The sequence below is a fragment of the Salmo salar genome, chromosome 22 (assembly GCF_965601325.2).
Source record: "Salmo salar chromosome 22, fSalSal1, whole genome shotgun sequence".
Classification (NCBI taxonomy): domain Eukaryota; kingdom Metazoa; phylum Chordata; class Actinopteri; order Salmoniformes; family Salmonidae; genus Salmo; species Salmo salar.
The window spans coordinates 4,601,735-4,616,754 of record NC_138312.1 but is presented as its reverse complement, the minus strand read 5'-3'; the positions used below and the strand labels follow the sequence as shown (position 1 = coordinate 4,616,754).

Sequence of the window (15,020 nt, the reverse complement as noted above, 5' to 3'; positions counted from 1 at the left end):
TTTGGTCAGGGCTAAACTTGGTGGGTGTCTAAATAGCTAGCCCTGTGATGCCGGGCTATCTACTCAGAATATTGCAAAATGTGCTTTCACCGAAAAGCTATTTTAAAATCGGACATAGCGAGTGCATAGAGGAGTTCTGTATCTATAATTCTTAAAATAATTGTTATGTTTTTTGTGAACGTTTATCGTGATTAATTTAGTAAATTCACCGGAAGTGTTTGGTGGGAATGCTAGTTCTGAATGTCACATGCTAATGTAAAAAGCTGGTTTTTGATTTAAATATGAACTTGATTGAACAAAACATGCATGTATTGTATAACATAATGTCCTAGGCGTGTCATCTGATGAAGATCATCAAAGGTTAGTGCTGCATTTAGCTGTGGTTTTGTTTTTAGTGACATTATATGCTAGCTTGAAAAATGGGTGTCTGATTATTTCTGGCTGGGTACTCTGCTGACATAATGTAATGTTTTGCTTTCGCTGTAAAGCCTTTTTGAAATCGGACAGTGTGGTTAGATAAAGGAGAGTCTTGTCTTTAAAATGGTGTAAAATAGTCGTATGTTTGAAAAATTGAAGTTTTGGGATTTTTGAGGAATTTGTAATTCGCGCCACGCCTATCATTGGATATTGGAGCAGGTGTTCCGCTAGCGGAACGTCTAGATTTAACTTGGCCCTGTGCCCTTGGAGTAGGAACAGTGCTTGGTGACAACTGTGATGTTAGCCCAGCTAGTGTTAAACTGGGGCTATTTTAACATGCCCTTACCCATGGGCTTGAGCGTGGTAACACACAGCGTTTAATTTAGCTGAGCTAGCAGTATTTAGCTAGCTGTCAGCAGTCTGAGCTCTTTTATTCAATACATATCCGAACTAGAGCAGCCCTTGACAGGGACTCTGTTGGTAAAAAAAAGTTGTAGACTTTTTCCTCTAGCAGCACACTACAATGCGAGCAAGATTCAGGGTTACTGAACAAGACTTGGCCCTGCTCAACCCCCAGACATGAAATACAAAGGGGATATGAATCCTTGTCTGAAATCAAAGACCTGCATGCGCACGGACGAGGTGCGGGGTCCTTAGCCTTGTTAGAGTCGACTTGTGAATGGGGTGAGGGTAGCCATATCGCAGGGAGAAAGTTTGGTAGCTTTGTAAGCTAGCTGACATTAGCTGTGTGTAGACTAACCAGTGAATGGTTAGTGAGGGAGGCCCTGCTCTCTCGCTTCCCCAGTTGTTTAGTTAATTTTCATTCCAATCTCCTTTGCATTAGCGTAGCCTCTCCTGTAGACTGTCAACTATGTGTCTGTCTATCCCTGTTCTCTCCTCTCTGCACAGGCCACACAAACGCTTCACACCGCGTGGCCGCTGCCACTCTAACGTGGTGGTCCCAGCGCGCACGACCCACGTGGAGTTCCAGGTCTCCGGCAGCCTCTGGAACTGCCGGTCTGCGGCCAACAAGGCAGAGTTCATCTCAGCCTATGCTACCCTCCATTCCCTCGACTTCTTGGCGCTGACGGAAACATGGATTACCACAGAAAACACTGCTACTCCTACTGCTCTCTCCTCGTCTGACCACGTGTTCTCGCATACCCCGAGAGCATCTGGTCAGCGGGGTGGTGGCACTGGAATCCTCATCTCTCCCAAGTGGACATTCTCTCTTTCTCCCCTGACCCATCTGTTTATCTCCTCCTTTGAATTCCATGCTGTCACAGTCACTAGCCCATTCAAGCTTAACATCCTTATCATTTATCGCCCTCCAGGTTCCCTTGGAGAGTTCATCAATGAGCTTGACAAGTTCCTTTCCTGAGGATGGCTCACCCCTCACAGTTCTGGGTGACTTTAACCTCCCTACGTCTACCTTTGACTCATTTCTCTCTGCCTCCTTCTTTCCACTCCTCTCCTCTTTTGACCTCACCCTCTCACCGTCCCCCCCCCTACTCACAAGGCAGGCAATACGCTTGACCTCATCTTTACTAGATGCTGTTCTTCTACTAATCTCACTGCAACTCCCCTCCAAGTCTCCAACCACTACCTTGTATCCTTTTCCCTCTCGCTCTCCTCCAACACTACTCACTCTGCCCCTACTCAGATGGTATTGCGCCGTCGCAACCTTCGCTCTCTCTCTCCTGCTACTCTCTCCTCTTCCATCCTATCATCTCTTCCCTCTGCTCAATCCTTCTCCAACCAATCCCCTGATTCTGCTTCCTCAACCCTCCTCTCCTCCCCTTCTGCATCCTTTGACTCTCTATGTCCCCTATCCTCCCGGCCGGCTCGGTCCTCCCCTCCTGCTCCGTGGCTTGACGACTCATTGCGAGCTCACAGAACAGGGCTCCGGGCAGCCGAGCGGAAATGGAGGAAAACTAGCCTCCCTGCGGACCTGGCATCTTCACTCCCTCCTCTCTACATTTTCTTCCTCTGTTTCTGCTGCTAAAGCCACTTTCTACCACTCTAAATTCCAAGCATCTGCCTCTAACCCTAGGAAGCTCTTTGCCACCTTTTCCTCCCTCCTGAATCCTCCTCCCCCGCCCCCCCCCTCCTCCCTCTCTGCAGATGACTTCGTCAACCATTTTGAAAAGAAGGTTGACGACATCCGATCCTCGTTTGTTAAGTCAAACGACACTGATGGTCCTGCTCACATTGCCCTACCCTATGCTTTGACCTCTTTCTCCCCTCTCTCTCCAGATGAAATCTTGCGACTTGTGATGGCCGGCCGCCCAACAACCTGGCCGCTTGACCCTATCCCCTCCTCTCTTCTCCAGACCATTTCCGGAGACCTTCTCCCCTACCTCACCTCGCTCATCAACTCATCCTTGACCGCTGGCTACGTCCCTTCCGTCTTCAAGAGAGCGAGAGTTGCACCCCTTCTCAAAAAACCTACACTCGATCCCTCCGATGTCAACAACTACAGACCAGTATCCCTTCTTTCTTTTCTCTCCAAAACTCTTGAGCGTGCCATCCTTGGCCAGCTCTCTTGCTATCTCTCTCAGAATGACCTTCTTGATCCAAATCAGTCAGGTTTCAAGACTGGTCATTCAACTGAGAGTGCTCTTCTCTGTGTCACGGAGGCTCTCCGCACTGCTAAAGCTAACTCTCTCTCCTCTGCCCTCATCCTTCTAGACCTATCTGCTGCCTTTGATACTGTGAACCATCAGATCCTCCTCTCCACCCTCTCCGAGTTTGGCATCTTCGGCGCGGCTCACTCTTGGATTGCGTCCTACCTGACAGGTCGCTCCTACCAGGTGGCATGGCGAGAATCCGTCTCCGCACCACATGCTCTCAGCACTGGTGTCCCCCAGGGCTCAGTTCTAGGCCCTCTCCTATTCTCGCTATACACCAAGTCACTTGGCTCTGTCATATCCTCACATGGTCTCTCCTGTCATTGCTACGCAGATGACACACAATTAATCTTCTCCTTCTGATAACCATGTGGCGAATCGCATCTCTGCATGTCTGGCAGACATATCAGTGTGGATGACGGATCACCACCTCAAGCTGAACCTCGACAAGACGGAGCTGCTCTTCCTCCCGTGGAAGGACTGCCCGTTCCATGATCTCGCCATCACAGTTGACAACTCCATTGTGTCCTCCTCCCAGAGAGCTAAGAGCCTTGGCGTGACCCTGGACAACACCCTGTCGTTCTCCGCTAACATCAAGGCGGTGACCCGATCCTGTAGGTTCATGCTCTACAACATTCGCAGAGTACGACCCTGCCTTACACAGGAAGTGGCGCAGGTCCTAATCCAGGCACTTGTCATCTCCCGTCTGGATTACTGCAACTCGCTGCTGGCGGTGCTCCCTGCCTGTGCCATTATACCCCTACAACTCATCCAGAACGCCGCAGCCCGTCTGGTGTTCAACCTTCCCAAGTTCTCTCACGTCAGCCCGCTCCTCCGCACACTCCACTGGCTTACAGTTGAAGCTCGCATCTGCTACAAGACCATGGTGCTTGCCTATGGAGCTGTGAGGGGAACGGCACCTCTGTACCTTCAGGCTCTGATCAGTCCCTACACCCAAAGAAGGGCACTGCGTTCATCCACCTCTGGCCTGCTCGCCTCCCTACATCTGCGGAAGCACAGTTCCCGCTCAGCCCAGTCAAAACTGTTCGCTGCTCTGGCACCCCAATGGTGGAACAAGCTCCCTCATGACGCCAGGACAGCGGAGTCAATCACCACCTTCCGGAGACACCTGAAACCCCACCTCTTTAAGGAATACCTGGGATAGGATAAAGTAATCCTTATAACCCCCCCCCCAAAAAAAAATGTGTAAGTCGTTCTGGATAAGAGTGTCTGCTAAATGACGTAAATGTAAATGTGGGCTTTAGCCCATACAAGAGAGCTAAGTTAGCAGTGTGCTAGCAGAGGTAAACCGAGTGCGCATTTAGCCTAGCTTAAGCTAGCAGTGGCACAGCTCGTCTTGGTGCGTTAGCTGGCCTGTTTTTTGTAATCTCGTCAGACCGGATCACCGTGTGATGGGACTGGTTTCATTAGTAAGCACAAAGCAACTGATTGCTAGTTGAAATAAATACGAGCGCTAAGCTAGCAGTTGCTAGATGGCAGTTAGCTAGCTGACGTTAGCTGTGTGGGTTAGTAGCCTAGCTTAAGCCACGGGATAGCAATGTGGATGGCGTCTTCCTTCACTTTTGGAGTTTCTCTGACCTTATCACCATGAGGTGGGTCAGTCTATTAAGCACAACGTTAGCTGTGAGGCTTTAGTTTTAGCTAAGCTGTTAGTTAAACTAGTAGTTAGCTAGCGGGCATTTGCCTCGTGGGCTAGTAGCCTAGCTTGAGCTAGCACAAAGCTAGCCGAAGAAAGCCGCGTGGGTTGCGTCTTTCTCCGGTCTTGCATGTCCCTTTGACTGTAGCACCGTGAGGTTGGACAGGGCAGTTAGCACAAAATGACTGAATGCTAGGTGTGCTAAACAAGGGAGCTGGATAGCAATTCCACCATTGGTGGGTAGGACTCGCTAGAAGCGGTAGCTAGTTTGCCTTGATGAGTTAGCTAGCTTGGTTAGCTCGCTTTGCAGTTTTAGGAAGTCTAGTTATCTTAGCTTTGCAGTGTTAGCTAGCCTAGTTTCGAGAGCCTCTTTGTTTCACACGCAACGACTTATAAAGGGGGAGGGTCCCGGTCGCAGCGCAGCCTGTCTGTCTTCGACAGAAGTGCTGATACCCCAACGAGAGATATCGTGAGATATCGAACAATTATTTGAAAGAGAACCACTATTGATTGATATGTGTGGCCTTGCATTTCACAGTTACGTCATATGATCTGTAGACTGACCTGTTGCTGAAAACCTTGCTGCAGTTGTACACACTGACAGAGAGTACCTCGTGCTTGATGACCTTCCCATAGTGTGGCCACCTGAAGTGCTGCAGAAATGGAGACATTCAAGAGTATAGAATAGCTGTTAGTAATTTGTGAGGGGGCAATATTCTCTCATCAATCACACATTTGCTTGCCATTTCCAGGATCCCAGGACAGAAGTGAACTTTGTATCTTGTAAACAAAACACTTAAAAGTCACTGATGACATCTGTATTTAAAGTTTTGCTAAAGAGGGACCAACATGATTGGAATTTCTGCAAAACTTTTCAGGCATTAGTTCATTGTTTTTCCACTGTAGATATATTTGTAAAAAAACTGTTCAGGAAAACAGTAACACCATAAAATGGGATCATGGATGTGTTTGTTCAAATTGTATAATAACATCAATCAAACATACCTGTAATTAGCAAAAAGATAATTAGCAGTCGATAACTGTCACTAACTAACCCTCAACAACTGCGAATGCAAACAAGAAACTGAATAAGTTTCTTTACGAGGGACATGGAGACTCCTCATGTTGATTCAGTACCACCTTCAATTTGTGTTTGTGAAAGGTTAACCCCAGTCTCTCTCTCTGTCTGTCTGTATTTGTGTGTGCATGCATGTGTCACCCAGTGCCACTGTGAGCTTAGCACCCGTGTTTGCTATGTGTGGAGAATGTCCACCCATTACCAGTAAGGTAAATGACAACTTGATGACTCACAGAGAGAAGAATAGAGCCTTGAGCTCCATCCAACCTACAAGTAGAAAAAGCATTGCTAATAAAAGATCATACAAAGAACTTGAAGAAGTAAGAAGAGAGAGAGCAAGCTGTTCCTGGGGCTCTGTTCACAAACACAAACACATCCCACAGATCTCCAGGACAGCAACACAATTAGACCCAACCAAATCATGAGAAAACAAAAAGATAATTACTTGACACATTGGAAAGAATTAACAAAAAAACGGAGTAAACTAGAATGCTATTTGTCCCTAAACAGAGAGAATACCTGACCACTGTGACTGACCAAAACTTTGACTATGTACAGACTCAGTGAGCATAGCCTTGCTATTGAGAAAGGCCACCGTAGGCAGACCTGGCTCTCAAGAGAAGACAGGCCATGTGCACACACTGCCCACAAAATGTGGTGGAAACTGAGCTGCACTTCCTATCCTCCTGCCAAATGTATGACCATATCAGAGAAACATATTTCCCTCATATTACACAGAGCCACAAAGAATTAAAAAACAAACCCAATTTTGATAAACTCCCATATCTACTGGGTGAAATACCAGTGTGCCATCACAGCAGCAAGATTAGTGACCTGTTCCCACAAGAAATGGGCAACCAGTGAAGAACAAACACCATTGTAAATACAGCTTGATGCTGCTTTCCGATAATTTTATTCTGGTGTCATGATGACCAATGCTTAAAACCTCTTTAGGATCGGACCCTTCTTAAAATTACATACCCAAATCTAACAGCCTGTGGCTCAGGACCTGAAGCAAGGATATGCATATTCTTAAAATCAAATAAAATTGTATTAGTCACATGCGCCGAATACAACAGTGAAATGCTTACTTACGAGCCACTAAACGATAGTGCAGTTTCAAAAAATACAGATAAGAATAAGAGATAAATGTAACAAGTATGCATATTCTTGATACATTTTGAAAGGAAACACTTTGAAGTTTGTGGAAATGTGAAATTAATGTAGGATAATAACACATTAGATCTGGTAAAAGATAATACAAAGAAATAAACATGCATATATTTTTTTTGTACCATCATCTTTGAAACGTAAGAGAAAGGCCATAATGTATTATTCCAGCCCAGGCGCAATTTAGATTTTGGCCACTACATGGCTATGTGCAAAGTTTTAGACCGATCCAATGAACGATTGCATATATGTTGAAAAGGTTGTATAAAGACGGCCCAAATTGGCCTAATTGGTTTATTAATACATGTTCAAGTTTATAATTGCACACTCTCCTCAAACAATAGTATGGTATTCTTTTACTGTAAGAGCTACTGTAAATTGGACAGTGCAGTTAGATTAACAGTCAGATATGTAATATCACCATGTAGACTAGACAACCCGCACAGCCTACCCGCACTGTATCTGCGAGCTACTGTCTAGAGCGCAGGTGCCAAGACAAGAGTAAGCACATTTACTATTTAATGCAGCTGTTTTTGTGACAAAACTATCAGTAGACTTGAAAATACAATGGAAGCACATCGAACTTCACGCACTGATTTTATCTGCAACAAGTCCATTTGGTGGAAAGTGCTCATATTTTCTTTATGCGGATTCTAGAATATTCTCATGAAAATCCGTCGCCAATTGGATGGAAAGCTACTGACTTCCAAACCATGTACATAAACCTTCACTAGCCCTGATGCTAGTATTTATTTATACAGCTTCCGTTTGGGTAATGTCTCTTCTGTCCACCTTGATCATGGTTCTGCAGCACTGACAGCTGTGTTGTTGACATGACAACTGGGCCGGAGTTCCGAACCTTCGAATGGATCATGTGACAAAAGCATTCGTTTTGATTGGCTGTTGCTTGCAATTAGTTGCACAAATCCAAAGTGGACATGTGGTGTTTGTTTGTGTGTCTTCAGATCAGAGGGAGCAGGCGCTCTGTGCGATGTAACTTAGGGAAAGACCTGTATCTTGCTTTGCGCTTAGGTACATTGCACCATTGAGGGGAGTGATTATCTGTGGTAGTGTTAAGTGTGGAGGTGGAACAATTCAAGTTGAAAATTCCTGATGTTCGTGATGCCCACCGTTTGACCCGGTGGGAGCATGGTGAAAGAGAGGAGTCACTGTCAGTCCTTTTGAGTTTTGAGTCAGTCTTTACCATACGAGGTCACGTTAGGACATATCAGTTATCCTGTTAAAGCTTTTGTAGCGAATCCACTGCGCTGTTTCAAGGGCAACGTTTATGGTCATGTCACAGCAGTGTGTAGGAGGGAGATTCTAAGATGTGGGAAGTGTGCAGGAGGGCATGGGATAGAGGATTGTGTAGTTTCGGTGGATACATTTGTGTGTGTCAACTGTAAGGGGTGCACATGTTGCTGGGGATTGGAAGTTTCTGGAGTGAGAGAGGCAGGTTGAGGTGGCTAAAGTCAGAGTAGTGCAAAAAGTGTGGTATGCTGAAGCAGTGATGAAAGTAGAGGATGATGCGTCAAGGGTGAGGGATTCTGAGAGGATCCCTGTGAATAGTAGTTCTGTGCGAACAGAGGGATATGCCAATTAGTGAAATATGCTTCAGTAAGGTTGTCTTCTTAGCGTTTGTAGCAATGGTTATCAACTGTACAGCAGAAATGGAACTTAAATCACAGAAACTAGGTGTTGTTGTGGCAGCTGCAGAGAAGTACTTGGGGGTACAAGATTTTAATTAAGAAGAGTTACAGTGTGTTGAGTGGCAGTGTCCTGTCCTCTCAGGCCGTTGGCCTGGGGTAGGATCAGATATGGTTAAAGTAGTGGAATAAGGTGGTGGGTTTTAATGAGTAACTCAAATATATGTTTATTTCTATTTATTTAAAAAAAATCCTGGTTCCTCCATTTTGTATCACAAAGTGTAATGGATCTATACTATAGTTCAGTTGGGCGTGGTAATGCAACATATTGGATGCCGACCGCTGTTAAACCTCACAGAAGAAGAAATTATAAGAACTAGTTGCACAAAGTTGAAAAGTTTCAACTGAATGCAACCAAGTTGCAGATAAGTTGCTTATTAGTTGCAGGGGGGTGTTTCACATAGCAATCAAAAAGCAACTCAGTTGCAAGCAACTACATTTGTGTGCAAGTTGCGTCGTGTAAAATGCTCCGATGTTCACCAGCTGCATATGCGTTTTGTTCTGCCAGATGTCTAACCCACATTTTCCGTACGACGCACGTGCTTTGCTTTTCAACTAGCTAAATGCTAGCTAGTTGGAGTCTGTGTGCATTTCTGTTTGTACCACCGCAGAGTAAAACAATGCACGAGTTGAAAATATTGAATACAATCAGGCACAGAACGCACCACGCCAAGTGCTATGTAGCGTATTGGACTGCTCCATTGACAATGAATGACTTCCGCCTGAAGACAAAGAGTTTGATGCATCTGGTGGACATGAGGCGTTAGGGATAATCAACGAGGGGCTGGCTATGTGTTCTATGGAAAATAATGAACGATGTGGAAGGTGTTCCACGACACTATAATGGAGTGGAACTAACTTTCCACAGAAGTTGCCTTATTTTCCAGAGAATGCATAGAGCCCCGAGTTGATTATCCCCATTATACCATGGCTATAATTTAACACATTTGCTGCAAACATTTTTTTATTTTGCAGGTAAAAATGTGTTCAACATCCACTGAAGTAGGTAGCAGTTTCACTAGATAGCTAGCTACAGTAGTTGCCTTGGTAATCAAACCATCAGTCCTAGCTTGCTATTATGAAAATGTAATTCAACCATGCCAATAATGTTTTCAATTCGACTTTAGCTTTCAAAAGCAGCTTAAACATAGAACATGTAAGATTGAACTATAGCCATTGAATTCTACCGTGCTGATATACTGTGCGTTATAGGGAAATAATGCACGCTCTAGAATTCCCTTCAAGCCAATCAGAAACGAGTATTCAACAATACCATGATATAATTAAGTGATAATGCCCGAAAAGCAGGTGTTTGGTAGGAAATATTGGCACGGGTGTTCGTCTCGGGCCGGGAAACCCTGCCAATATATCCTCCAAACACCGGCTCCGAGGGCATTATCACTTTTATACAACTGGTTACCAATATATTCAAATAATGATACATATTTTCTTAAATGTATTCATACTATTTCATCTGTCCACAATATATAGTCCCAACACAAATCTAGGGTTGCTACCCAAGCCGGCTGGTTGCCAGAGACGCGACCCAGTATTTCAGTCTTTTTGTTCTGTATCTATGGACGCAGTAGTTCGTTCTAAATGTTCCATTGCCATACTTGCTGCCAACGTTCTTATCCCTTGATTGCTAGCTAGCTACAAGTCACGTCAAAAAGTGCAGCCAGAATAACAGCAAAGTAGATGCATTTGCATTTGTTTAAACTGTTTGCTAGTGACATTTATTTGGATACATCCATTGCAATGAGCTAATGAGGCGCAATTTCGCCTGCCGTAGAAAATCTGCTCATTCGTCAGGACACTGTTGTTCAGAGGAGCTAGCCTACAACACAGCTAACATAATCACTTCAAACTGATGCTGGAAAGACTGAGTTCCACTTTGTTTCATTTTACCTTTTTTCAATTGACATTTCTTTGTATATATCCATACAAATTTTGCCTGTTGATTCATGATTTCGACTGGCTGAGAATCGCTGCCTGCCTGTCTGTCTCGTCCCGACTCGTTCATTACTATGGGACAGCTGGAGATTGAATTTGAATATTGAAACAATGTTGAAAATGTCGGAGACAGACAGCAAGGTTTATACAAATCTCCGCTGTTGAAAACGAAATATTTGTCTAGAATAAATGTGAGATCATGTCTATATGTTTTTTATATTGGAGATCAAGTTTATAAATTGCTTGGCTGATGGATTAAGCAGTATTTTGAGGTTTAAAACTAAGACGTTTTGTGGTTGGAATTGCAGTATTTACTTCGTTTGAGAATTAAGACGTGAGCAAGCAACTTTTGACAAACTGGTTTCGTCTGGACAAACAAATAGATACCAACGTGTTCTGTTGAGAAAAAAAAGTGATGAGTTCAAATATTTGGATAATCGATGTTTATATTTAACGATGGCAGAAAGGCCAGATTCTTTGGTACATGACATGGATTACAGGGAGTGGATAAGGTGAAGAGACTGGTACCTACTGTAAACTTGGGGTTGGGGTCAATTCGAATTTAAATCAGTCCATTTAGGAAATAAACTGAAATTCCTTTACAATAATTGAAAAAGGGCATCTCTTTTCAATAAACTGAAAAGGAGAAAAAATTGTTCGTAAAATAATTTCCTGAATTGAATGATTCCAACTCAAATTGACTACAACCCTGACACTGGGCCAAATATATAATTCAAGAAGGATCTTACCTCATTGAAAATGGCAACATTTTCACACTGAAGAATCTTGGTTTTGTGGGTAAAACCTAGAAAATGGATAAATATGCTGAGAAGACTGCAGACATATTACACACATTGTATGAATATACTGTAGGACAGAAAACAATGGACAATTACACTGGCAACAACTCGAAAATGAGTATATAAACCACCGTAGTTTTAATAAGACACTGTTTTCTTGTAAGTAATTGAATGGGTCGTTCTTGAATTGCAGTGGCATTTGCGTCCCCCTCCTTTGCAACCATGAAACACACTTTAAAATAGCAAATAGTTACACATAATACATGTTTTTGTTTATATTGAACTGTTTACCATTGATACAACATAATGCAAGTCCTTTATACTACAAAACATTATGTTTATGATTTGTTTAAAGTACTTGGCTCATCCCAGTAGTAATCCAGTACAGTTGTACTGACATTAGGGAATTTATAGTATATATATCATTTTGAATGCAAGAAAGTAAGTATTGTACAGATCAATAAAAACAAAATCCTATTAAAAATAACTTTGATTAAAAAAAATACATAAATCATCCCTAAATTTTGTTGTTGGTGTTAACGCCTTGAAAATCACTTACAACAAAGATACACAAGGACCTTGAGCAGCAAATTTATCGTGGGAGGTGTCTATATTAAAGAGGATTATTAGCTAATCGCATTGATCATTTGATGTCTTAATTGAGTGTCATTGGTGTAACTCAATTTAAATGAAGGGAAATTACATTGTGAGCAAAATTCTTAATCATATCACTCTATTAAATTATTTAAGTGGTTAATGACCTTAGGTTTGATCGTCATTTAAAGGGGCAATCTGCCATAGCTACATAAATGTTCTGAGTTTTAAATGAATGATACAGTTGAAGTCAAAGGTTTACATACACTCAATTAGTATTTGGTAGCTTTGCCTTTAAATTGTTTAACTTGGGTCAAACGTTTTGGTTAGCCTTCCACAAGCTTCCCACAATAAGTTGGGTGAATTTTGGCCCATTCCTCCTGACAGAGCTGGTGTAACTGAATCAGGTTTGTAGGCCTCCTTGCTCACACACGCTTTTTCAGTTCTGTCCACAAATTTTCTATATGATTGAGGTCAGGGCTTTGTGATGGCCACTCCAATACCTTGATTTTGTTGTCCTTGGGCCATTTTGCCACAACTTTGGAAGTAAGCTTGGGGTCATTGTCCATTTGGAAGACACATTTGCGACCAAGCTTTAACTTCCTGACTGATGTCCTGAGATGTTGCTTCAATATATCCACATACTTCTCCTCCCTCATGATGCCATCTATTTTGTGAAGTGCACCCATCCCTCCTTCATCAAAGCACCCCTACAACATGATGCTGCCACCCCCGTGCTTCACGGTTGGGATGGTGTTCTACGGCTTGCAAGCCTCCCCCTTTTTCCTCCAAACACAATGATGGTCATTATGGCCAAACAGTTCTATTTTTGTTTCATTAGACTAGAGGACATTTCTCCAAAAAGTACAATCTTTGTGCAGTTGCAAACCGTAGTCAAGGTTTTTATGGCAGTTTTGGAGCAGTGGCTCCTTGCTGAGTGTTTTACTGTGGATATAGATCATTTTGTACCCGTTTCCTCCAGCATCTTCACAAGGTCTTTTGCTGTTGTTCTTGGATTGATTTGCACTTTTCGCACCAAAGTACGTTCATCTCTAGGAGACAGAACACATCTCCTTCCTGAGTGTTATGACGGCTGTGTGGTCCCATGGTGTTTATACTTGGGTACTATTGTTTGTACAGATGAACCTGGTACCTCAGGCATTTGGAAATTGCTCCCAAGGATGAACCAGACTTGTGGAGGTCTACAATTTATTTTCTGATGTCTTGGCTGATTTCTTTTGATTTTCCATGACGTCAAGCAAAGAGGCACTGAGTTTGAAGGTTGGCCTTGAAATACATCCACAGTTAGCACTCCAATTGACTCAAATTATGTCAATTAGCCTATCAGAAGCGTCTAAAGCCATGACATCATTTTCTGGAGTTTTCCAAGTGTAACTGATGTGAAATGGCTCGTTAGTTAGCGGTGGTGCGCGCTAATAGCGATTCAATCGGGTGAAGTCACTCGCTCTGTGACCTTAAGTAGTTGTTCCCCTTGCACTGCAAGGGCCACGGCTTTTGTGGCGCAATGGGTAACGATGCTTCGTGGGTGTCAGTTGTTGATGTGTGCAGAGGGTCCCTGGTTCGAGCCCAGGTTGGGGCGAGGAGAGGGACGGAAGCTAAACTGTTTAAAGGCACAGTCATCTTAGTGTATGTAAACGTCTGACCAACTGGAAATGTGATACAGTAAGTTATAAGTGAAATAATCTGTCTGTAAACAATTGTTCGAACAATTACTTGTGTCATGCACAAAGTAGATGTCCTAACCGACTTGCCAAAACTATAGTTTGTTAACAAGACATTTGTGGAGTTGTTTAAAAACAAGTTTTAATGACTCCAACCTAAGTGTAATGTAAACTTCCGAATTAAACTGTATATAGCCATTGAATCTTAAAGAATATAACTTAGTTCAACTGTCTAACTTTATCAGAACCCAAAAGCTTGTGGATAAGTTGCATTCACTCCATTGTTTGTTAACAATGTAATTATAAACAAACACTTTATGGCTTCAAATGTCACCAGAATTCAAGAACAACTGTAATACACTTGTGGATCTACAAGATTACTAAATGTACACCACCACCCAATATGAAACTATCCTCTTTCATCTAGTTAAACCTCAGGTTTCCTATCCAGGTAAAGCAAACATTTACTTTCATGTCAGTCAAATACAATAAATGTTCAGAGGATAAGTTGCATCCATGGCAGACAATCACATCAAACATATTCATGAAAGCTGAATCCCTGAAAGCTCAAAATAACTGCACTTATGTACCTCTAAAGGATAACTCCACTTTTCGATCATACGTCCCAGGTAAATTGATGATCCTCTTCAGGTTGACAGTGATGGACATGTTTCTGTTAAAGTATGTAACTGTATCCAATAGATATCATCGTACAGCTTTGATCTGTTTCAGTGTGGAGACCAGTAGCTCACATGCTGTCACCTGAACCTCTGACAAAATCTCCTATCCACATAGGTGTTGATTCAATGAGGACCTATAACAGTGTTTTTTTTCTAAAGGGGAAGTTCCTAATGTTTGAGGAATGTGAGGTAGGAGTTGCCCAGCCTGTTTCGTTAGAATCAGACAGAACACATAGGCTACGTTTACACAGGCAGCACAATTCTGATCTTTTGCTCAATTATTGACAGAAGAGCTGATCTGATCAGTCAAAAGACCAAATAGTAATAAAAAAAAATACAGAATTGGGCTGCCTGCCTGTGTAAACCTTGAGGGTCTGTCCATGTCAACTGGATTCCAAAGAATGTTTTTAGAATAAATTAAGTTGCTCATATTAGAACGATTGGTGTATTCACATGGGTGTCTTTAAAATCATTTTTTTTAAAGTTATGACTGAAGATACAGCTTCCTTCGCCTCAAGGCTTGAGTTCATAAATATACTCAACAAAAATATAAACACAACATGCAACAATTTCAAGTATTTTACTGAGTTACAGTTCATTAAAGGAATTTTAAATAAATGCATTAGGTCCAAAGCTATGAATTTCACATGACT

The 15,020-nt window shown here is 42.8% G+C and overlaps 1 protein-coding gene across 1 annotated transcript in view; it reads right to left on the bottom strand.

The window, feature by feature from the left end:
- fer1l4 (fer-1 like family member 4) overlaps nt 1–14,481 on the bottom strand; it is a 109,492-nt gene extending 95,011 nt beyond the window's left edge. The window contains exons 1-3 of the mRNA XM_045705303.2: nt 14,278–14,481; nt 11,361–11,416; nt 5,269–5,357 (exon numbers count right to left, since the gene is read on the bottom strand). Coding sequence (XP_045561259.1) covers nt 5,269–5,357; nt 11,361–11,416; nt 14,278–14,356 — 224 coding nt within the window. The 5' untranslated portion in view covers nt 14,357–14,481. The remainder of the gene's footprint in view (nt 1–5,268; nt 5,358–11,360; nt 11,417–14,277) is intronic.
- Between the last annotated feature and the right edge of the window lie 539 nt (nt 14,482–15,020).